The sequence below is a fragment of the Jaculus jaculus genome, chromosome 11 (genome assembly GCF_020740685.1).
Source record: "Jaculus jaculus isolate mJacJac1 chromosome 11, mJacJac1.mat.Y.cur, whole genome shotgun sequence".
NCBI lineage: Eukaryota > Metazoa > Chordata > Mammalia > Rodentia > Dipodidae > Jaculus > Jaculus jaculus.
Window position 1 is genome coordinate 113,201,027 of NC_059112.1, and position 25,518 is coordinate 113,226,544.

The window sequence follows — 25,518 nt, forward strand, 5'->3', positions numbered from 1 at the left end:
TACCTCTGCCTAAGAGTGCTGTAACCTGGCCTTTTTTTTTTTTCAGTTATGAAAAATATACAATTCTTGTTAAAGCTACATTTATTTAGTAAAAATTAGTAGATGTAAAGAAATATGGACGGTCCTTGTTATGTTCGGTAGTAAATGACCATAAAAATGAACATGTAAGTTAAAATTGCAGAGCTGGGCCAGGCGTGGTGATGCATGCCTTCAATCCCAGCACTTGAGAGGTAGAAGAGGATCGCCATGAGTTAGTTCAAGGCCACCCTGAGAACTACTGGGTGACTTCCAGGTTAGCCTGGGTTAGGGTGAGACCCTACCTAGAAAAACTTTAAATAAAAATGCAGAGCTGTTTACTAGCCAGTGGTAATATGGTCATTTTTAACCTTTAACGTAATTTTTTGTTGTTGTTGATTTTTTTGAGGTAGTGTCTCACTATATAGCTAAGGTGACCTGGACTTCGCTAAGTAGCCTCAGGGTGGCCTTGAACTCTTGGTGATCCTCCTACCTGTGCCTCCCAAGTGGTGGGATTAAAGGCATGTGCCACCACACCTGGCTTTTAAAAAAATATTATTGTTACAAGTTAGATGTGTATGCTTCATTTTTCTCAGTTAATACCAAAAAATCATAGTAAAGTGATTTGGGCCTTACTTATACTTCAGCAACAAACTTAGTTTCTACACCCTTTAATGGAGTACTGTGCCTGTTATGTAGAGTGAGCATATAATTTACTGTTAAAAGTAGCCAAAGGAAGACTTCGGTTAAGATGGTGGTGTGGGAACCACACCAAAGCAGCCTACGGGAGAAAAAGACCCTCCCCCCAAAATGCTTGCAAAATGCATTCTTATACTAAAAAGTGAGGTGTATAAGAAATTATCAGGGCTGGAGAGATGGCTTAGCGGTTAAGCGCTTGCCTGTGAAGCCTAAGGACCCCGGTTCGAGGCTCGGTTCCCCAGGTCCCACGTTAGCCAGATGCACAAGGGGGCGCACGCGTCTGGAGTTCGTTTGCAGAGGCTGGAAGCCCTGGCGCGCCCATTCTCTCTCTTTCCCTCTACCTGTCTTTCTCTGTCTGTCGCTCTCAAATAAAAAAAAAAAAAAAAAAAGAAATTATCAACTACAACAGAGAAGTAGGAGAGATCAAGAGCATCTAGAGCCCACAGAAGCAGGCAAAAGCGGCTTCAGCAGTGGGGGCACCAGGTCTGCGTGGCCATAGCCGCCAGGCTTGGCCTGATCCTCAGGAAAAAACAGGTGAGGGGATATTCCAGTCATACCAGCCTCCTTGCAAACTCAAGAAATGTGAAGGGAGGATGGCAAGGACCAATGGAGTGGCTCCTGAGGAAGAGAATCAGGAGGACCAGCAGGAAAATTTCAGCCACCATCCACAGCCTCTGCTCCCCCACTGCCAGCCCAAGCGCCAGCAAGCATCAGAGTCCCGGGGAAGGGAGCTCGCCTACACAACACCTGGCACAGGTGATCAGAGCAGTTGTCAAGCAACCCAGCCAGCCTGCCTGTGCCCACAGTGCAGCAAAGAGGAACCCAAGCGGGAGCGCAGCATAACTGAGACCACAACCATCCCAAAAGGTGACTGGGATTGCACCAGCTCAGCACCCACCAAATAAGCCTTTTGTATATAGGCTTGAATCGGAAGTGTTAATTGCACCTTCAATGTCAGGATAAATTATATGTTAAATCTGATGCATGGTTGGATTTGCCATTTTTTTAAAATTTTTTTTATTATTTATTTGAGAGCGACAGACGCAGAGAGAAAGACAGATAGAGGGAGAGAGAGAATGGGCGCACCAGGGCTTCCAGCCACTGCAAACGAACTCCAGATGCGTGAGCCCCCTTGTGCATCTGGCTAACGTGGGACCTGGGGAACCAAGCCTCGAACTGGGGTCCTTAGGCTTCACAGGCAAGCGCTTAACCGCTAAGCCATCACTCCAGCCCGGATTTGCCATTTTTAAAAAAGCTATGTTTTGGGCTTGTCATTTGTTGCTTCCTGATTTATAGTGCCTTTGTTTTCTTTTTGTTTGTTGGGGAAGGGTCTCACTTGGTCACAAGCTGACTTGGAGCGCTCTACAGACCAGATATCTTAGCCTCCCAGTTGACAGGATTAAGGGTGTGGGGCAACACACATCCTTAGAGACTTTGACTTTGTTAGAGGATCTGGTTGTCATAATACTTACTCTTGCATAAATACTCTGTGCTGTTTTTCATTGAATGTGTATATTGTTAAGTTAAATTTTGGAATATGTCTATTTTCTTCCACTCAGCCTACTTTAACCTATAGTACAGAGTTATAGTAACAAAAACAGCATGGTACTGGCAGAAAAACAGACATGTAGATCAATGGAACAGAATAGATGACCCAGATGTAAATCTGGGTAGCTATAGCCACTTGATGTACAGAAATGCCAAAAGTAGCCTTTGCCTCTAGTGCCCGGGCTCTGTGGCTCCTGGAGTTGGGTCAGGATGTGGGGGAAGATGCGGCTGGGGCGCGGGGCCGCTGGGTGCTGCCAGGGACCTTTGCTTCAACCGTGGGAGTAGTCCTGATGGTGCAGCGGGCCCTGGACGCCTAGAGCTCTGGAGGAATTTAAGAAGATTTTAAGTGCATTTCAAGTGCATGGGATAGAAGATGAATTCTTCCTCCTCCACCGTGAATGAAGAACCTGACGCTCTGTCAGTAGTTAACCAGCTACGGGATTTAGCGATAGATCCACTGAATAGAAGAGCCATCGTCCAAGATCAGGGATGTCTGCCTGTCTTGATTTTGTTTATGGACCATCCCAACCCCCCTGTTGTGCACTCAGCTTTGCTTGCTCTTCGATACTTGGCAGAATGTCGTGCAAACGGAGACAAGATGAAAGGAGAACTTGGTATGATGCTAAGCTTGCAAAACGTTACACAAAAGACTACAACTCCAGGAGAAACAAAACTTCTGGCCTCTGAAATCTATGATATTCTTCAATCTTCCAACATGGCAGATGGTGATAGTTTTAATGAAATGAATTCACTCGAAGGAAAGCCCAGTTTTTTTCTGGGAACTACGAACAAGTGTGCCAAAACAGTGGTTTTGCACATAGGTGGTCTTGATGATATGTCTCGAAGAAATCTATGTGAAGAGGTTTTGTTAAAAATTAAAGGTGTTATTAGCTTTACTTTTAAAATGGCTGTTCAAAGATGTGTGGTGTGAATTCATTCAGATTTGAAAGCAGAGGCTTTGGCATCAGCTATAGCATCAACCAAGGTTATGAAAGCTCAGCAAGTTGTGAAAAGTGAAAGTGGGAAGAGATGCTGGTCCCATTCCAAGATACTCCTGTGGAAGTAGAAGAGAACACAGAGCTGCCCGATTACCTGCCTGAGGATGAGAGTCCCTCACAGGGACAGGACAAGGCAGTGTCTCGTGTTGGCTCACACCCAGAGGGTGGAGCGAGCTGGCTGAGCACAGCCGCCAACTTTTTATCCAGATCATTTTACTGGTGACTTCAACTTCAGTTTGGGGCTCAAGGACTATGTCAACCAACAAGGGGCCAGTTTTCCATTGTTGTGGTGAACTGTCAAGTGCAATTTGCAATAAGTTATCATGAAAGTTTTTAGATTACACAGTTGCGTATGCTGCACTTTACATTTTATTGGACATTTATCTCACTGAGTGGTAAACAGAGGCTACAGGTGGAGTTTGTTTATGAAGGTATTTTGGTATTGTTTTCCTTTGCTTATTTGCCTCATAATTTTAAAAACATGGGTCCACTGTTAAAACCACATGTATGTGCAGCTTTTCATTCTATTTCATACGAAGCATGTGATTAGGAGAAGTAATTTTCGCCTCATGCCTCAGGATCTTTCTGAAGAGAAGTTTTTCATAGCTCAAGTTGTGCATGAATTACTGAATTCTTTGTCAGCTTTTCTTCATGAACAATACGTGATACGTGCTTTGGTACTCATCATCAAAAGTTGAAAACATATCTTGTTTGCCCTCTTTTGTGCCTTTTTAATTTTGCCAACCATGTTTATAGAAAGGACATTACTAATGACATTTTGCAAACTGAAATATATAGTAGTCCCTTAAAATATAATTCTTTAAAAAATTACATTCTTATGTAATATAAATTTCATAAGGTTAACACAAAATCAGTTAAGAAAGAAATGTGTTGTAGCAGAGTACTTTTGGAAATATTTGAATGCAACCAAATGTGGCTCTAGTTGACTACTGTTCACTTTGGTTTTGATCAGCTCTTAAGAGTTAGATCCGCCGGGCGTGGTGGCGCACGCCTTTAATCCCAGCCCTTGGGAGGCAGAGGTAGGAGGATCGCCATGAGTTCGAGGCCACCCTGAGACTACAGAGTTAATTCCAGGTCAGCCTGGACCAGAGTGAGACCCTACCTCAAAAAAAACAAAAAAAAACAAAACAAAACAAAAAAAAAGAGCTAGATCCACCGTGATACTGTGAGCAATGTAAATTGTCTGTCAGCCTTACTGTGTGATTACACACTGTCCTGCTAGAAAAGGGTAATTGTAGTGAACTGACAAATTTGAAGAAAGAAAACAGAAATTTCAATGCCTATAATGCCACATTGCCACTTTGGTAGCATCTAACCTAACAAGAATTGCCTGGCTGAAGCCTATCCAATACAGGTTTCTTTTTACTGTATTTTGTGAGGTTATTTTAAAAATGCTGCAGTCATATTCAATTTTATTTTTAGATCCAAAATATTGCTTGTAAAGAAAGAAACCCAGCATTGGTCACTTACTTTGTTTCTCATATCTAGCCAGATAAAAGGGATTTCATTGACAGTAAGTTATATAAATTATATACACATAAATGTCTTGTAGATAAAAACAAATTACATGTATGTAATGCTTTTTAGAAGTTCTGAAATATTTGGCAAGTAAGATTTTCTTTTTGGAAATCCAGCTAAATCTGTTTTAATGTTAACATGATTAAAAACTAATAGAAAGAAACTGAAGTTCATTATTGTCACCATGTAGAGCTGCTTTTTTACTACTTGGAGAATGTGAAGTGAAAATTAGATCTTGGAGGATTTCCTTTCATTTTTTTAAAAATTTTTTTAAAAATATTTTTTATTTATTTATTTGAGAGCAACAGACACAGAGAGAAAGACAGATAGAGGGAGAGAGAGAATGGGTGCGCCAGGGCTTCCAGCCTCTGCAAACGAACTCCAGACGCGTGCGCCCCCTTGTGCATCTGGCTAACGTGGGACCTGGGGAACCGAGCCTTGAACCGGGGTCCTTAGGCTTCACAGGCAAGTGCTTAACCGCTAAGCCATCTCTCCAGCCCTCCTTTCATTTTTATTGCTTCTCTTTTAGAGAAATGTTAAAGCATCCAGTGTTACTGGAGAAAAATAATTGTAAAATACCATCACTAATAAGAGTTTTGAGCTCTGTTCGTTAACATTCTGACTCTGTGGAGGGAAAAGTACTGAGGATATTGAGAACAATTATTCCTGTGTCTGGTCTCTGGTTCAAGTGATAATGCACAAATAGGAGATACAAGTTTTCAGGGCACATGCTGCTTTAAGTGCATACTACTACTTGTTGCCAGAACCAGATGTGATGGAAAATAAAAACCACCTCTTTTCTATAGCCATTAAAGCAAAGTTTACTTTGTGTTTTAACAAGCTTTAGTCCTACTTTGCATTATCACACATCTGCTTATTTAAAAAACTAACCCAGCCGGGTGTGGTGGTGCACGCCTTTAATCCCAGCACTCGGGAGGCAGAGGTAGGAGGATCGCTGTGAGTTCAAGGCCACCCTGAGACTCCATAGTGAATTCCAGGTCAGCCTGGGCTAGAGTAAGACCTTACCTTGAAAAACCAAAAAAAAAAAAAAAAAAAAAAAAAAAAAAAAACAACCCTTTGGTATTACGGTTCAGTACAAGTAGGTGTTTCAGCTTGATGTTTGCGTGTTCTAAGTGGTCTTTTATTCCCGGTCTTGTAAAGCAGTCAAGGCAACTATAATGACATTTTTTGAAATATATTGTAAAATAATAAAAGGTAACAATTAAAAAAACAAAAGAAATGCCAAAAATACTCATTGGAGAAAAGATAGCCTCTTAGGCAAATAGTGCTGGGAAAACTGGATATGTATCTGTAAAAGGGTGAAAATAGATCCTTACCTCTCCCCTTGTACAAGAATTAAGTCCAAATGAACCAAGACCTTAATATTAGACCAGAAACTGCTAGAGGAAAAAGTAGGAAACCCTTCAACATATTGGTCTTGGCAAAGACTGTTAATATAACCTGATTGCTCAGGGAATAAAACTGCAGCTCAACCGCTGGGTCCTCATGAAATTACAAAGCGTTTGTACTTCAAAGGACACTATGAAAAGAGCAAAGAGGCAACCTATAGAATGGGTTTATCAATCTTGTTTATCCTTTCAAAGAACCAACTCTTTGTTTCATTAATTCTTTGGATTGTTCTTTTTGTTTCTATTTCATTAATTTCTGCCCTAATCTTTATTATTTCTTCCCGTCTACTGATTTTTGGTTTGCCTTGTTCTTCTTTTTCCAAGGCTTTAAGGTGAAGCATTAGGTCGTTTACTTGCGACCTTTCTAATTTCTTAATATAGGCACTTAAGGCTATAAATTTACCTCTTAGAACTGCCTTCGTTGTGTCCCAGAGATTTTGGTATGTTGTGTTCTCATTATCATTTGACTCTATAAATTTTTTGATTTTCTTTTTGATTTCTTCATTGACCCACTCATCATTTAGTAGTGTATTGTTCAGTTTCCATGATTTTGTGTATGCTCTATAGCCTTTCTTGCTACTGATTTGTAGTTTAATTCCATTGTGGTCAGATAGAATGCAAGGAATTGTTTCAATTTTCATGAATTTGTTAAGATTTGCTTTGTGTCCTAATATATGGTCTATTTTAGAGAATGTTCCATGTGCTGCTGAAAAGAATGTATATTCTGCAGCCTTTGGATGAAATGTCCTGTATATATCTGTTAGGTCCATTCCTTCTATGACCTCATTTAGTCCAGATGCCTCTCTGTTTATTCTTTCCCTGGATGACTTGTCAATTGATGAGAGTGGGGTGTTAAAGTCACCCACCACCACTGTTTGGTGTTATCTGTGACCTTAGTTCTAATAGTGTTTGTTTGACGAATTTGGGAGCCCCCATGTTAGGTGCATATATGTTTAGGATTGTAATGTCCTCCTGTTGGAGTGTGCCCTTAATCAGTATAAAGTGACCTTCCTTATCTTTCTTGACTAACGTCGGACTAAAGTCTACCCTGTCTGATATTAGGATAGCAACCCCTGCTTGTTTTCTAGGCCCATTTGCTTGAAACACCGTCTTCCAACCTTTCACCCTAAGATAATGTCTATCCTTTGTAGAAAGGTGAGTTTCTTGGAGACAACAAATTGTAGGATCCTGCTTTTTAACCCAGTCTGCAAATCTATGTCTTTTCGTTGGGGCATTGAGACCGTTGATATTAAGAGATATTATTGAAAGGTGTGTATTTATGTTTGCCATTTTTGTGTGTGTGTGTGTTTCTGGTTCTACCTGTGCTCTCTTCTTTTAACTGGTATTTGAGTATAGCTTGTTTTTTCTAGGTTCCTTATATGTGTGCTTTTCCTTTTGTTCAGCATGGAGGATTCTATCAAGTATTTTCTGTAGAGCTGGTTTTGTCTTCAAATACTCCTTTAACCTGCTTTTGTCATGGAATGTCTTTATTTCTCCATCTATTTGAATGGATAACTTTGCAGGATAAAGTAACCTTGGTTGACAGTTGTTATCTTTCAGAACTTGGAATATATCACTCCAAGCCCTTCTGGCTTTAAAAGTTTGTGTTGAATAATCTGCTGTAATCCTGATGGGCTTGCTTTTGTAGGTAACTTGATTTTTCTCTCTAACTGCTTTCAATATTTTTTCTTTGGTGTGTGTGTTTGGAAGTTTGATTATAATATGGCGAGGAGAGGTTCTTTCTGGGTTTTGTCTGGCTGGGGTTCTAAAGGCTTCCTGTATCTGTATTGGCACCTCTTTCCCAATTTGGGGGAAATTTTCCTCTATGATTTTGTTGAAGATGCCTACTATGCCTCTGGAGTGGCGTTCTTCTCCTTCTACTATGCCCTGAATTCTTATATTGGATCTTTTCATAGTGTCCCGAATATCTTGAAATTCCCACTCATACTTTTCTATAAGTTTGTCTTTCTCTTTGTTGGACTGCATTAGGTCTGCCACCTGGTCTTCTAGCTTAGATATTCTGTCCTCTCCCTCATCCATCCTACTGGTGAGATTTTCTACAGAGTTTTTTATTTCATTAACTGTGTTCTTCATTGCTAGTAATTCTGACTGGTTTTTCTTTATTATTTCTATTTCCCTATTTATGTCTTGTATTGTCTTCTTTATTTCATTAAATTGGTGTCCTGCCTCTTCTTTGAATCCTTTGATTTCCTCTTTGATTTCTTCTTTGATTGTTTTCATGTGTTCTTTTACCTCTTTGAACATATTTATAATTATTCTTTTGAACTCTTTCTCAGGCATTTCCTCTAACTCTTTCTCACTGGAGGACATTTCTGATGCATTAATACTTTTAGGTGGATTTATATCGTCTTGCTTTTTAGTGTTTCTTGTGTATGTATATATTTTTGCATCTTGGATTAAGTTAATGCTTGGATTTTCTAGCTAGCTGTGTATTCTTAGCTGTATCAATTGATTTGATGTAATATATTTTCAGGGTAGGACATTAAGGTGTTAGGTGTGGCTCTTAAGACTCTCAGAGTATCTACAAAGATGTTCTTAGGGGTTGAGTTTCCCTGCTATAGGAGTTCAAGCAGGCTAAGTGGAATAAAATACAGGTAGATTCTAAAATTTAACTAAACACTGTACACATTCAATCAAAAACAGCCCCGAGTATGTATGCAAGAGTAGTTATTATAATGACCAGATCCTCTATCAACAAAGAGGTTTAGATTTCTGGTCTTTTGAGGGATCCAAGTCAGCTTGTGGCCAAGTGAGACCCTTCCCTGGTGCAATCCCAGTTACCTTGGGTGATTTTGGTCTCAGCCAAGTTGCTGCCTGGGTCGTCGGGCTGCTGTTCTGATTTCTGGAGCTGGGCACTTGCTTTTCCTACGGGGCAAACTGAGCCGCTGCTGCTGCCTCTGCTGCTGCTGTAGCTGCCACTGCTGGAGCCACCACTGCTGCTGAAGCTGCTGCTGCTGTGTCCACTGCCGCTGCTCCCCCTGAAGCTGCTGCTGCTGAGTCTGCCGCTGCTGCGGCCGCTGTTACCGGTGCTGAAGCCACTGATGTTGCTGCCGAACTCTGCTCCTGTTTGGGTCCCGTTGTCAGCCCAAGTTGGCGTGGCTGGGTCCTGGGCCGCTGCTCTGTTCGCTGGAGCTGGGTTCAGGCGGTGGGGGAGGGGAGGGAGCCGCGGCTGCTCTGGTTGTCTCGCTGTTCCACGTGTTCTACCTCGCGGTCTGCTCCTCCGTTGCTCACTGCCGCTCTCCCCTCACGTTTCCCGAGTTGCGGAGAGCGCGGTGTGAGGGGAAAATCCCGCACCTGGCTTTTCCTGCGGCTGGAGCTGAGTCTGGCGGCTTTCTGCTGTGCTGCGGCCGCGAGCTGCTTTTCCCGCCTGTGCAGGCTCTGGATGCTCTATAACTCTTCTACTTCTCCGCTGCCGCTTCAATTTCCTATACACCTCATTTTTTAGTAAAAGTGTGTATTTTGCTGAGTTTTTTTGGTCTTTTTCCTCCCTAGGCTGCTTTGGCGTGGTACCTACGCCGCCATCTTAACCGGAAGTCCTAGAATGGGAAAGAAATCTTTGCCAGCTGGTAGAGGATTAATATCTAGAATATAGAATAGAAGTCAAAAAATTAAATACTAAAAAGTCAAACAACCCAATTTAAAAATGGGCTATGGAACTAAATAGAGAGTTCTCTAAAGAAGAAATACAGATGGCATATAAACACCTAAAAAATGTTCTGCATCATTAGTCAAAGTAGTCACAAGGAATACTAATGCTGGTATGACAGGCATAAATCAGAACTGTTTTGGCAGAGCAAGATTGTTTGCCCATCCTATTGGTATAAAGTACTCATAATATTGTATACAAATAAAGTAACCAGCCGGGTGTGGTGGTGCACGCCTTTAATCCCAGCACTTGGGAGGCAGAGGTAGGAGGATTAATTCCAGGCTACTCTGAGAATTCAGAGTTAATTCCAGGTCAGCCAGAGCTAGAGTGAGACCCTACCTTGAAAAACTAAAAATAAATAAATAAATAAACTATATCACATCATCTACAAACGGCAGCTTTTATTAAGTTTCCTCATGTCTTTATGTGTGGATAACTATAAAATTACCCTTAAAAGAACTGTTCTGAAACTATACCTTAGTACTAAATTTACTGTTTGCATTTCTGTGTGTTTTTGGAACTGACATTGATTTCTTTTGTGGTGGTGTGAATGTAAAATGACCCTCATTGCTTTCATGTGTTGTGATTAAACCTCATACCTTGGTCTCCAGCTGGTGGTGCAGTTTAGGAAATTTGTGTAGCTTTCAGGAGATGGAGACTTGCTGAAGGAGGTGTGTCACGGGGGGTGGGACTAAGAGTGTTATAGTCCAGCCCCACTTGGCGTTGTACAGCTTACTCTCTGTGATTCCTTGCTTATGTGAAGATGTAACACCTAGCTATCTGGTCCTGCTATGTTTTCCCTGCCATAATGAAACTATCCTTGAAACTTTAAGCCAGGAATAAACTATTTCCTTCCATAAGCTGTTTTTGGCTAGGGTGTTTTGTTCCAGCAATGAGAAGGTAACTGATACACCTATTTTTTTAAATAATGTAATTGTTGTGATTAAGGAATTTTATTTGTCTTAATGGTTGTAGCTGGAGAATGCTGGAGGAGACCTTAAGGATGGCTGTCACCATTATGAAGGAGCTGTTGTTATTCTTGATGCTGGAGCTCAATATGGCAAAGTCATAGACAGAAGAGTACGGGAACTATTTGTACAGTCTGAAATCTTCCCGCTGGAAACACCTGCATTTGCCATAAAAGAACAAGGATTTCGGTAGGCTTTCACTAATGTTTTTATGAGATTGAGTTTACATTGTGAAATATTTTGCTATTTTTTTGGGTACCAAAGTTTTCTATGAAAATAAAATACAGAAAGGTGTTTTTTTTTGTGGTTTTTTTGAGGTAGGGTCGTACTCTAGCCCAGGCTGACCTAGAATTAACTATGTAGTCTCAGGGTGGCCTTGAACTTATGGACATACTCCTGCCTTCTGAGTCCTGGGGTTAAAGGTGTGTGTCACCATGCCCAGCTGAAATACAGAAAGTTTTATAAGAAGTAGCCCATAGTTCTGATTTGGAGTTAAAATACAAAGTTAAAAAAATTTAGGGTTTCAGTAAAAAAAAAAATTACTCTTTTTTTTTTTTTAATGAATCTGGCAATTTTTCCTTGATTTTTAATAGTACAGCTGGCCTCAGTAGTTTGTATTTTAGGTGATTTGTGGGTCAGAATTAGATATAGCCATATTGGCCATTTATTCATTAATCTTAAATCATTTAGTCAAGGGAAAATGTACAGATTCTTGGGTAGAATACTTCAAAGGGAAAAAAAATATGTGTTTTCTTTCTTTCTCCCCCCCCCCCCAAGTCCTAGAGAGCCAGTTTCTAAAAAAAAAAAGCCAGGTGTGGTGGCACACACTTTTAATCCCAGCACTCAGGAGGCAAATGTAGGAGGATTGCCATGAGCCTGGGGCCACCATGAGAGTATATCGTGAGTTTCAGGTCAGCCTGAGCTAAAATGAAACTCTACTCGAAAAACAAACAAAACAAAACACACATACACAAAAAACAAAGCTTACATCTAATATAATTCCAGCAGCTTGTATCCTTAGAATAATCAAAACAGCAGCCAGTTTTATAGTTTCTTTTGTCCAACAGTTATTTCTGGCTAGTGCTATGTCTTTCCCATCGAATTAATGCTACTGAAGTATTCTTCAGAAGCAGGCAAATGCAGGATGTATCCTTTTTTTTTTTTTTTCCCCTGTTTTTTTGAGGTTGGTCTCGCTCTAGCCCAGGCTGACCTGGAATTCACTATGTAGTCTCAGGGTGGCCTTAAACTCACAGTAATCCACCTACCTCTGTCTCCCAAGTGCTGGATTAAAGGCATGCACCACCATGCTTGGCTAGGATGTCTCCTTATATAATTCACTCTCAAACCTGAGTATTAATTAGATAATGCGTGCTTTTCCCCAAGTGTTTGCTTTTCCTTTTTTTATTTGGTTTTTCGAGGTTGAGTTTTGCTCTAGCCCAGATGGAGCTGGAATTAGTCTCAGGGTGGCCTTGGACTCACAGTGCTCCTCCTACTTTTGCCTGCTGAGTGCTGGGATTAAAGGTGTGTGTGCCACTATGCCCAGCTCACCCTCCCCCCCTTTTTATTTTTGGATTTTCAGAGTAGGGTCTCTAGCCCAGGCTGACCTGGAATTCACTTTGTAGTCTCAGGGTGGTCTCAAACTCATGGTGATCCTTTTACTTCTGCCTCCTGAGTGCTGGAATTTAAGTATGTTCCACTATGCCAAGCTTTTTCTTTTTCTTTTTTTTAAAGACAAGGTCTCATTATGTAGACTAGGCTGTCCTTGAATTTACTACTGTAGCTCAGGCTAGCCTCAGACTCTTGCCCCAGCTTCCCAAGTTCTGGGATTACAGGTACACCCACATCACAAAGTCCAGCTGTGTCTTGTCCTGTGCTCCTCTCTTATCCTTCTCCCTCTCCCTTCTTGGTTTTCCTAGGTAGAGTCTTGGTGTAGCCCATGCTGACCTGGAATTCACTGTGTAGTCTCAGGCTGACCTCAGACTCACAGCAATCCTCCTACTTCTGCCTCCCAAATGCTGGGATTTAAGGCATGCACCACCACACTTGGTTCTTCTTTTCTTTTCTTTTTCCCTCTCCCTCCCTCCCTCGCTTCCTTCCTTCCTTTCTTTTCATCTTTCTAAGATTTATTATTTATTCATTTAGTTGTTTATTTATGACAGAGAGGGGTGGGAGGGAGAGAGAAAGAGTGAGAATGGGCATGCCAGGGCCTCTAGCCTCTGAAATTGAGCTCCAGAGGCATGTACCACCATGTGTATCTGGCTTACATGGGACCTGGAGAATTGAAGCTCGGTTCTTAGGCTTTGCAGGCAAATACCTTAACCACTAAACCATTTCTCCAGTCCTATTTAAAAAAAAAAATTGTTTATTTTTATTTATTTATTTGAGAGCGACAGGCAGAGAAAGAGGCAGATAGAGAATGGGTGTGCCAGGGCTTCCAGCCACTGCAAACGAACTCCAGATGCATGTACGGCCATGTGCATCTGGCTTATGTGGGACCTGGGGAATTGAGCCTTGAACCCGGGTCCTTAGGCTTCACAGGCAAGCACTTAACCGCTAAGCCGTCTCTCCAGCCCCTTATTTTTTTAAATATATTTAAAAAGTTTTTATTATTATTATTATTTTGGGTTTTTTTTTGAGGTAGGTTCTCACTCAAGCCCTGGCCCACCTGGAATTCACTATGTAGTCTTAGGGTGGCCTAGAACTCATGGCAATCCTCCTACCTCTGCCTCCCGAGTGCTGGGATTAAAGGCGTGCGCCACCACGCCCGGCTTCCAGCCATCTTTCTTTGTGTATGGTATGGTGCATGTTGTGCCTGCATGTTTGTATGAATGGGGGGGGAGACACATGTTTGTGGGTGTGCATGCCAGAGGCTGATCTCAGGTATTTTCCTTTTACTTTATTTTGACATGTGGGTCTCTTACTAATCCCAGAGCTCACTGTTTCAACTAGATAAGCTGGCCAACAAACCCTTGGGATCTTCCTGTCTACTTTCCTAGCACCACTGGGCACCACTGTGGCCAGCATTTCATGTTGGTGTTTGGGTATCTGAATTCTGGTCCTCATGCTGGTGAAGCAAGTACTTTACCCAGTGAGCCATATTCCTTGGCAATAATGTTTTAGGGGCATAAGGAGCCTCCCTGGCCAACAAGGTCCTTCAGGTTTATAGGCAAGTGTCTTAATTGCTAAGCCATCTCCCCAAGCCCCATGTTAAATTTTTAAAAAAAAAATTTTGAGACAGAGAAAGGGGTGGGGGAAGAGAGAGAGAGAGAGGGAGGGAGGGAGGGAGGGAGGGAGGGAGAAAGAATATGAATGAATGGTCATGCCAGGGCCTCCAGCCACTGCAAACAAATTCCAGTTACATAGGCCACCTTGTGCATCTGGCTTACATGGGACCTGGAAAATGGAACCTGGGTCTTTAGGCTTTGCAGGCAAGTGCCTTTGTGGCTAAGCCATCTCTCCAGCCCCTGTGTTCAATTTTGACTAACCCTCCTATCCCTGTTTCTCCTTCATCCATTCCCCTTAGACCACCCCTTCCAGTGTTCTGCCCCTCTACTTACATATCTTCTACACCCTCCCCTTAAACCTTCCCTCATAGCCCCCCTTTTTTCTTTTTTCTTCTATTATTTTTTTCTCAATTTTTATTAATATTTTCCATGATTATAAAAAGTATCCCATGTTAATACCCTCCCTCTCCCCACCACTTTCTACTTTGAAATTCCATTCTCCATCATATCCCCTCCCCATCTCAATTGGTCTCTCTTTTATTTTGATGTCATGGTCTTTTCCCCTCTTATGATGGTCTTGTGTAGGTAGTGTCATGCACTACCCTCATAGCCCCTTTCTAGCTTCCTGGTCTATTGAAGATGTCACAACTCTAATGCTACTTTTAGAGATGTAGTTTATCTCTTTTGCAGGAGGTAATGAACATAGTATATCTTATTCTGCTCACACAAAATTCATAGGGGTCTTATGAGCTCATTAAGATAAGTGTTAATGCATACTTGATTTGACAATGCCCTTGCTTGCTGAGGGGTTTCCGCTTCTTTTTTCTTCTTTTGAGATTGTTTCTCCTATGTACTCCATTCTGGCTTCTAACTCATGATTCTCTTGCCTCAGCTTCCCAAGTGGTGAGATTAAACACAAATATCACCATGCCAAGATAAACCTATCTCATTTTGTATTTTATTTTATTTGAGGAGCGGGGAGAGAATGAGTGAGCCAGGACCTTCAGTCGCTGCAAACAAACTCCAGACACATGCACCACCTTGTGCACCTGGCTTTATTTGGGTACTGGGGAATTGAACCTGGCTCCTTTGGCTTTGCAGGCAAGTGCCTTAATGGCCAAGCCATCTTTCCAGCTCCTGTCTCATTTTATTTGCTTATAACCATGCAGGAATAAAGACACAGAGTTTAAGTTTAGCCAGCTACAGCAGTACACATGCAATCCCAGTACTCAGGAGGCTGAGGCAGGAAGGAGGATTGTTTCAGGTCACCCTAAGATAATATAGTGAGCATTTGTCTCAGAAATCAAAGCCAATATCATACCAAAACAACCAAAAATGTAGTATTGTCAGAATATCCATAAATAATGAACTTTCATGTGATAGTCTTATTATTAAAATGCTTAGAATTTATCAAATAAATGTTGAAAGCCAAATAAGGTATTAGTAGCTACGTGAGGAATGTGGGCCTCAGTTGGCACCTTTCCTTTAGTAAAGTTCCACTCTTAAGTTAACCCATAGAATGCTTTGCAATGTGTAGCAAAAGTATTGGCCTAACTTTTTTGTTTTGTTTTTTTTGAGGTAGGGTCTCACTCTATCCCAGAATGACCTGGAATAGTCTCAGGCTGGCCTCAACCTCACAGTGATACTCCTACCTTGGCCTCCCAAGTGCTAGTTAAAAGTGTGGGCTGTCACCATGCCTGGCTGTGGCCTAACATTTTTTTTGTTTTTTTGAGGTAGGGTCTCGCTCTGGCTCAGGCTGACCTAGAATTCACTATGCAATCTCAGGCTGGCCTCGAACTCATGGCAATCTTCCTACCTCTGCCTCCCGAGTGCTGGGATTCAAGGTGTGTACCACCACGCCTGGTTGTGGCCTGACTTTAAAAAAAAATTTTTTTTTGTTTTGTTTTATCTTTATGTATTTATTTGAAAGTGAGAGCTAGAGAGAGAGGAAAAGAGAGAGAGAATGGGCGCGAAAGGGCTCCTAGCCACTGTAAATGAACACCAGACGCATGTGCCCCCTGTGCATCTGGCTAATGTGGGTCTTGGGGAATCGAGCCTTGAACCGGGGTCCTTAGGCTTCACAGGCAAGCGCTTAACCGCTAAGCCATCTCTCCAGCCCAGTGGCCTGACTTTTAATAGCAGAGTATATGGAGCAAAATGGGAATTTTTTTTTGAGAATATTAAAAAAAAATTGGTAAAGGACTAGAGAGATGGTTTAGCAGTGAAGGCACTTGTCTGCAAAGCCAAAGGACCCAAGTTTGATTTTCCCAGGACTCACATAAACTAGATGCATAAGGTGGCACATGCATCTGGAGTTCATTTGCAGCAGCTAAAGGCCCTGGTGCACCCATTCTCTCTCTCTCTCTCTTTTTTTTCCAAGGTAGGATCTTGCTCTAGCTCAAGCGGACCTGAAATTCACTATGTAGTCTCAGGGTGACCTAGAATTCCCAGTGATTCATCTACCTTTGCCTCCCAAATGCTGGGATTAAAGCTGTGCGCTACCACATGTTAATATATTTAAAAAGTTTTTATTATTATTTTCTCTCTCATAAAAATTGTTAAAAAATGGAGTTCTTATAAAGATTAGCAGTTAGAGTCTTTTTTTTTTTTTTTTGGTTTTTCGAGGTAGGGTCTCACTCTGGCTCAGGCTGACCTGGAATTCACTATGTAGTCTCAGGGTGGCCTTGAACTCACGGCGATCCTCCTACCTCTGCCTCCCTAGTGCTGGGATTAAAGGCGTGCGCCACCACGCCCGGCTAGCAGTTAGATTCTTTACTGATTGTTTTCTTTAACTCCACAGTGCCATTATCATCTCTGGAGGACCTAACTCTGTGTATGCAGAAGATGCCCCTTGGTTTGATCCAGCAATATTCACTATTGGCAAACCTGTTCTTGGAATTTGTTATGGCATGCAGGTACAGCTGCAAAATTGCTTTGAGAATTGACTTAACATCTTATTCTTTTTTGATTCAAACTGTGATGGTTTTTGTCTTTTTAGGATGAGATAATCTGTGCATATTACTATAATGTCCTAATTCTATACTAGTGTAATGTGGCTTCTCTTAATAGGGAGCTTGTTTTCAGAAAAAAAAAAAGTAACAAAGCATTATCTAAGCTGGGCCTGGTGGTGCACACTTAATCCGAGCACTTGGGAGATAGAGGTGGGAGGATCGCTATGAGTTTGAGGCCACCCTAAGACTCCATAGTGAATTCCAGGCCAGCCTGAGCTAGAGTGAGACCCTACCTTGAAAAACAAAACAAAACAAAACCTAAAAAAACAACAAAAAAAATTTTAAAAAGTACTTTAAAGGTTTCATTTTTAAAAAAATTCTTTTTCATTTATTTTTATTTACTTATTTGAGAGCAACAGACAGAGAGAGAAAGAGGCAGATAGAGAGAGAGAGGGAGAGGGACGGAGGGAGGGAGGGAGAGAGAATGAGAATGGGTGCACCAGGGCCTCCAGCCATTGCAAACGAACTCCAGACGCGTGCACCCCCTTGTGCATCTGGCTAACGTGGGTCCTGGGGAATCCAGCCTTGAACTGGGGTCCTTAGGCTTCACAGGCAAGCGCTTAACTGCTAAGCCATCTCTCTAGCCCTAAAGGTTGCTTTTTAAAGGTAGTTTCTCACTTTAGCCCAGGCTGACCTTTTGGGAGAGTATAGTCTATTATGACAATCACACAAGTGTGAGTGATTGAATTAGAGAACGAGGAGAAAGATAAAGAGATAAAATTAAACAGGTAAGGGCTGTGTAATACCAAATGTGTTTTAAGAGACTTTGCCTTTGTGTACAAACCAGGGAAACTTGGTAAACTATAGTGTGCTCTATCTAGACCACTACTTGGTTTTACTTGACCTAGAAGCAAGTTTTTTTTTCCTGGTGTTTTTGAGGTAGTCTCACTCTAGCCCAGGCTGACCTGGAATTTACTATGTAGTCTCAGGGTGGCCTCGAACTCATGGCGATCCTACTACCTCTGCCTCCCGAGTGGAGTGCTGGGAATAAAGGCATGCCTGGCAAAACATTTTTTTTTTTAAATTGACAACTTCCATGATTATAAATAGTATCCCATGTTGATTCACTCCCTTCCCCCACTTTCCCCTTTGAAACTCTACTCCATCATATTCCCTTCCCCCTCAGTCTCTCTTTAATTTTGATGTCATGATCTTTTCCTCCTGTTTTAATGGTCTCATGTAGGTAGTATCAGGCACTGTGAGCTCATGGAGATCCAGGTCATTTTGTGTATGGAGGAGCACATTGTAAGGAGTTTTACCCTTCCTTTGGCTTTTACATTCTTTCCAGCACTTCTTGTGCAATGGACCCTGAGCCTTGGAAGGTGTGAGAGAGATATTTCAGTGTTGAGCACTCCTCTGTCACTTCTTCTCAGCACTATGGTGCCTTCTGATTCATCCCAAGGTCACTATCATCTGAAAAGAGAAGCTTTTCTAACCAGAAGTGAGAGTAGCATTAATGTATGCATATGGACATTAAGAGGAATGCTTATTGGGCAGTTTGGTGAGCATATTATATACTTTTAGCCAGACAGCAGCAGACGTTACATCCCTAGGGCTCATGACTACCTGTGTTGTAGGTTTTCAGTATCAGGGATGTATTCTCTCCCATGGAGTAAGCCTCCAGTCAAATTAGAGGGCAAGCCAGGCGTGGTGGCACATGCCTTTAATCCCAGCACTCGGGAGGCAGAGGTAGGAGGATTGCCATGAGTTCGAGGCCACCCTGAGACTCCATAGTGAATTCCAGGTCAGCCTGGGCTAGAGTGAGACCTTACCTCGAAAAACCAAAAAAAAAAAAAAAAAATTAGAGGGCATTTGGTTTCCACCATGACAAATGTGCCACTATTGCACCCGTTGGCTTATTTGGCCTGTCTGGCCAAATACAAGGTTTGCAGTATCCACTGTTGAGTATTTTCACTGGTGATTTCTCTCTCCCATTGAACTGCATGCAGCATAACTTTTTCCAGCTTTCTGTCAGCTGATCTACATGGAGGAGGTTTTCAGGCAGCTCTAGCAGGATTTCTCAGTGACCTTATATCCCAAGTATGTGAAGTCTTCAGCAATAGAATCTTACCATCTATTTCTGGTGGGAAACCAAGGGCCTCAGCAATGGCCTGTAATGTTTTGGGGGCATCAGAGACTTCCCTGGCCAACAACTCACTGGAATGTATCCTATTCCTGGTACTGAAAATTTTCTTGTAACAATCTTTGGCTCCTGTGTGTTTCATTGTCCAAAAAAGTAGGTATCCATTTGATTTATTTATATCCTCTTAGATTTTGATTCGCTCTTCCTCCACCTTTTCATTACTCAGTTTCTTCCCCTGCCCTCACTTAGGCCTTTTCACCCCCATTAATCTGTTCTTCTACTTACATATGTACAATACCGTCCTATTAAGTCCCCCCTTCCTCCCTTTCTATTTCCTTTGTATCTCCTTTCTAGGTTACTGGTCTCTGCTACTGAGTTTTCTCCTTACTCACACAGAAGTCCAATCATTTGTATCTAGGATCTACATGAGAGAAAGAATATGCAACTTTGGCTTTCTGGGCCTGGGTTACCTCACTTAGTATAATCCTTTTCAGATCCGTCCATTTTCCTGCAAATTTTATAACTTCATTTTTCTTTAGCACTGAGTAGAACTCCATTGTGTAAATGTGCTACATCTCAGTTATTCATTCATCAGCAAAACATTTAAATTTTTTTTTGTTTATTTTTTTTATTTGAGAGCGACAGAGAGAGAAAGAGGCTGAAAGAGAAAGAGGGAGAATGGGCGCGCCAAGGCCTCCAGCCACTGCAAACGAACTCCAGATGTGTGTGCCCTCTTGTGCATCTGGCTAATGTGGGTCCTGGGGAATCAAGCCTTGAACTGGGGTCTTTAGGCTTCACAGGCAAGCGCTTAACCGCTAAGCCATCTCTCCAGCCTGCAAAATATTTTTTTGACAAAACCTTGCAGTTGTATTATAAAAAGCCAAGTCTGAGCCTGGCGTGATGGTGCACGCCTTTAAACCCCAGCACTTGGGAGGCAGAGGTAGGAGGATCACCGTGAGTTTGAGGCCACCCTGTGACTCCATTGTGAATTCCATGTCAGTCTGGGCTAGAGTGAGACCCTACCTCAAAAAAAACCCCAAAAACAACAACAATAAAAAAAATGATTGGGAGGGAATTACCATGGGATTTTTTTTATAATCATGGAAAATGTTAATAAAAATTAAAAAATTTTAAAAAAGGGACAAAGTGGAAAAAAACAAACACAATTGAAGCCATAAAGAATGAAGCGACCTGTCACAGTACATATGGGCAACATATATAAGCAGTAAAAATCAATATCCAACATAAAGTGTTTTTACACTGTAATAAAAAAGACAAACAGCAGAGTGAGAATCCAGAGTGAAGGTACCTCAAATGAAGTGGAGAGGTAAGGACTGATCTGAATGTTATTCTTCAGTTTCCACATGTACACTGTGACACACACATGCCTGCACACACACAAATAATTAAAAATGACAAAATTGAACATTTATTTAGCCTTCTATTTGCTTCTGTGTTGGGCTGGGTTAGTCTATATTCTGTGTTATGGCAGATATCTTATGATTGTGTTACAAACTTACTAAGCTGAATTGGAACGATCATATTTATTTATTTGTGTGAGAGAGAGAGAGGGAAGAGAGAATGGGCACACCAGGGCCTCTAGCTACTGCAAACAAACTCTAGACACGTGTGCCACCTTTCACATCTGGCTTATGTGGGTTCTGGGGAATTGAACCTGGGTCCTTACGCTTTGCAGGCAAGTACTGTAACTGCTAAGTCATCTCTAGCCCCAGATTCAGTATTGATAAGGGGAGAATGAAGAGACAATTTGAAATAGATTGCAGAATGTGGGATTTGACCAGATGAGTTAATTGAAAGACTAGAATTTTTTGCTGTATAACACAACCTTTTGCAGGTTTTCAGACTCTTCATTTGGGAACAAAGATTAAATATCTTAAAGGTATTTATGTTTTTCTGAATTCCTATTTTAACACCGCAGTTCTTATTGTCTGGTATAGCTTTCTTTTTTTTTTTTTTTTAAAGTTTAAAGTTCCTTTTCAGATGCTTTTGAACTATGACTTGAATATTAAACAAATTTCTTTTTTAAAAGTTTTATGAAATGGAAAATACGTCAGTTTTTTTGAAATATATTTTGTTTATTTGAGAGAGAGAAAGAGAGCATGGGCATGCCAGGGCCTCCAGCCACTGCAAACGAACTCCAGATACATGTGTCCCCCTGTGCATCTGGCTTACGTGGGTCCTGGAGAATTGAACTGAGATCCTTTGGCTTTGCAGGCAGACACCTTAACCGCTAAGCCATCTCTTCAGCCCATATGTCAGCTTTTAACAGAAATGAAACTCAGTTCACAATTGCAACCAAATTTTGTTATATAACCATATCTCTTAATAATTTCATGTACAGTAAGACCAAGCTATTTACATTTATCAAATTTCATTTATTTATATGTGTGTGTGTGTATATATAAAAACATATATTTATATGTTATATGCAATATATATAACAGGTACTCTGAAAGCATGGAATGTAAACAATTATTTCAGCATAATAAATTAGGTGTTTTTATTCATATTAATAAATTTTGTTCTTTAAACAGATGATGAATAAAGTATTTGGAGGTACTGTGCACAAAAAAAGTGTTAGAGAAGATGGAGTCTTCAACATTAGTGTGGATAATACGTGCTCATTATTCAGGTATTATTATACTTTTAAATGAACAAGAATAGTAAAGATATATATAATAAATATATGTAGTATATAGTAAGACAACTTAGAAAGTAAGGCTCCAGCAGTAGCCACACAAGTGTACATGTCTTAGTTGCTTTCAGTCAAGTGTTCAGAAAGTACAGGATGGTATAATGCTCATTAGAAACATGGCAGGAACCTACTGAAATATCACCCCAGCCCCAATTTTTTTTTTTTTTGAGGTACAGTTTCAATGTAGTCCAGGTTTACCTGGAATTCACTATGTAGTCTCAGGGTGGCCTTGAACTCACAGCAGTCCTCCTACCTCTGCCTCCCAAGTGCTAGGAGTAAAGGCGTGTACTACCACACCTGGCCCCCAGCCCCAGTTTTTAAATTTAAATTTAAATTTAGTTGACAGAGAATGGGTGGGCGGGATTGAGAGAGAAAATGGGAGTGCTAGGGCCTCCAGCCACTGCAAACAATCTCTGCACATGTGCACCCATTTGTGCATATGGCTAATATGGATCCTGGGGAATCGAACCTGGGTCCATTGGCTTTGCAGGCCAACGCCTTAACCACTAAACCATCCCTCCAGCCCCCAATTTTTTTTTTTTTTTTTTACCCCTGAGGTAGGGTATTACTGTAGCCCAGGCTAACCTGGAATTCACTATATGGTCTCAGGCTGGTAGCCCTCCTGCTTCTGCTTCCCAAGTGCTGGGATTAAAGGCATGTACCACCATGCCTGGCTCTTCTTCTTTTTTAATAGTTTTACTTCTTTTTGCGGGGGTAGGGGGCCATGTAAGGGCCTCTAGCCACAGCAAATGAACTCCACATGCATGCATCACTATGTGCATCTGGCTTATGTGGGTACTGGAGAATTGAACCTGGGTCCTTAGACTTTGCAGGCAAGCGCCTTAACTGCTAAGCATTCTCTCCAGCCCAGGCTCTTCTTAAAAAACAAAAAATTAGGTTGGGTTTGGTGGCACATGCTTTAATCCTAGCATTCAGGAAGCTGAGGTAGAAAGATTGCTGTGAATTTGAGGCTACCCTGGGACTACATAGTGAATTCTAAGTCAGCCTGGGCTAAAGTAAAACCCTACCTTGGAAAAAAAAATATTTTATTTACTTATTTATTTGAGAGTTACTTGAGAGAGGTTGAGAGTTGGGTAGACAGAGAGAGAGAAAGGATGGGTGCGCCAGGGCCTCTAGCTACTGCAAAAGAAAACCAGACACATGTACCACTTTGTGCATCTGGCTTGTGTGGGTACTGAAGAATCAAACTCTGGTCTATAGGCTTTGCAGGGAAGCGCCTTAACCACTAAGCCATCTCTCTAGCCTAACTTTAAAAATAATATGTATTTATTAGAGAGAGGAAGAGAATGAGAGAGGGGGTTAATGGGTGTGCCAGGGCCTCCAGCCACTGCAAGTGAAATCCAGACATGGATCACTTGGTGCATTTGGCTTACATGAGTACTGGGGGATTCAACCTGTGTCCTTAGGCTTTGTGGTAAGCACCTTAACTACTTCCAGTCCTGTTTTTCTTTTTGAGACAGTTGCACAGCCTTTTTTCTTTTTATTGAGATGGATGGTTTTGCTGGGTAGCCTAAGGTGGCCTCAAACTACTGATCCTCTTGCTTCAGCCTTCCAGCACTGGACTAACAGGTATGTACCACCATGCTATGTTTTGTTTTCCCTTTTAGGTAAAGTATGATTTTATACATTTATGTGCTAAATGTGACAAATGAATAATGTTTTAAACTGTCTTGCTTGCATCTGCTTTGCTCCTGTGCACACCTTCTCCTGTACTTCTTTCAGGCTGGGTACTTACCATCTATTTGTTAAACTCATTATTAATATGTGTCTTATTTCCTTCCTGCTCACCTGTGTTGCCTCTTTTTTTTTTTTTTTTTTTTTGAGGTAGGGTTTCACTAGCCCAGGCTGACCTGGAATTCACTATGTAGTCTCAGGGTGGCCTCGAACTCAATGGAGATCCACCTTCCTCTGCCTTCCGAGTGCTGGGATTAAAGGTGTGTGCCACCATGCCTGGTGACTGCCTGTTTTTTCAGGGTAGGGACTTACCTAGGAATTCACTATGTAGTCCCAGGCTGGCTTTGAACTAACAATCTTCCTACTTTTGCCTTACAAGTGCTGGGATTAGGCATCCACCACCACACCTGGCTATGTCTTTTTTTTTTTTTTTTTAATTATTTTCATAGAGATTGAGTATATATGTATAGGTGTACCACGTGTATTATAATTCTAATAGAGAAGTAATGTTGAAATGTAATTTTAATTATTTTTTTGTCTCTTGAAGTTTTTGGTTTGTTTTTCAAATCTCATTTATATACTTGTTTAAATTTTCAATTTTTATGAGCTGCCTCTTTTAATAACTTGTTTTTAGTTTTGTTTTTTGAGGTAGGGTCTCATTCTAGCCCAGGCTAACCTGGAACTCAGTATGTAGTCTCAGGGTGGTCTTGAACTCATGGTGATCCTCCTATCTCTTCCTCCTGAGTGCTGGTCCACCATATCCAGCCTAAACAACTTTTATTGACAACTTCCATAATTACAGATAATAAACCATGGTAATTTCCTCCCCTCCTTTACTTTCCCCTTCACAAATCCACCCTCCATCATATTCCATCTCCCTCTCAATTAGTCTCTCTTTTATTTTGATGTTGTCATCTTTTCCTCCTATTATGAGGGTCTTGTATAGGTAGTACAGACACTATGAGGTCATGGATATCCAGGCTATTTTGTGGAATTGCCTCTTTTTATTTTATTTTATTTTTTGTTCATTTTTTATTTATTTATTTGAGAGTGACAGAGAGAGAGAGGGAGGGAGAGAGAGAGAGAGAGAAATAGGCAGATAGAGAGTGGGAGAGAGAATGTGCACGCCAGGGCTTCTAGCCACTGCAAACAAACTCCAGACATGTATGCCCCCTTGTGCATTTGGCTAATGTAGACCCTGGGGAATAGAGCCTGGAACCAGTGTCCTTAGGCTTCACAGGCATGCGCTTAACTGCTAAGCCATCTCTCCAGCCCGAATTGCCTTTTTTTAAATAAAATATTTTTACTTATTTGAGAGAGACTGAGACTGTTGTGTATGTTGTGTACATGCGTGTATGCATACATGCCAGGGCCTCCTGCCACTGCAAATGAACTTCAGATGCTTGTGCCACTTAGTGCATCTGGCTTTACGTGGGTACTGGGGAAGTGAACCTGGTCCATCTGGCTTTATTTATATATTTTATTTATTATTTGCAAGAGGGAGAGAAAGGGGCAGATGAGAATGGGTGTGCCAGGACCTTGAGTTGAACTCCAGACCTTGCACCACCTTGTGCATTTGGCTTACATGGGTACTGGGGAATTGGGCTCGTAGGCCTTGCAGGCAAGCACCTTAACTGCTAAGCCCTATTATCTTTATTTATAATAGAATACATTTAAAGTCTAATAGTGTTTCACTGTTAATTACTTTTCCCCTGTTTTCTTGTTCTAAACATGGGAGACTTGTTTTTCAAAGGCAAAATAGCCTACTAATCAAATTTTTCATGAAGACATTTGTGTGTAACATTGTACTTTTTATATGTTAGGGGCCTTCAGAAGGAAGAAGTTGTTTTACTCACACACGGAGACAGTGTAGACAAAGTAGCTGATGGATTCAAGGTTGTGGCACGTTCGGGGAACATCATAGCAGGTGAGAGTTTCAGATTCCT

The 25,518-nt window shown here is 41.4% G+C and overlaps 1 protein-coding gene and 1 pseudogene across 1 annotated transcript in view; both read left to right on the forward strand.

Annotated features, from left to right (window-relative positions):
* Gmps (guanine monophosphate synthase) overlaps window positions 1–25,518 on the forward strand; it is a 77,502-nt gene that overhangs the window by 7,974 nt on the left and 44,010 nt on the right. The window contains exons 2-5 of the mRNA XM_004652101.2: window positions 10,851–11,032; window positions 16,868–16,982; window positions 21,717–21,814; window positions 25,396–25,499. Of these exons, the coding sequence (XP_004652158.1) occupies window positions 10,851–11,032; window positions 16,868–16,982; window positions 21,717–21,814; window positions 25,396–25,499 (499 nt within the window). The remainder of the gene's footprint in view (window positions 1–10,850; window positions 11,033–16,867; window positions 16,983–21,716; window positions 21,815–25,395; window positions 25,500–25,518) is intronic.
* LOC123453275 lies at window positions 2,619–3,803 on the forward strand (annotated as a pseudogene).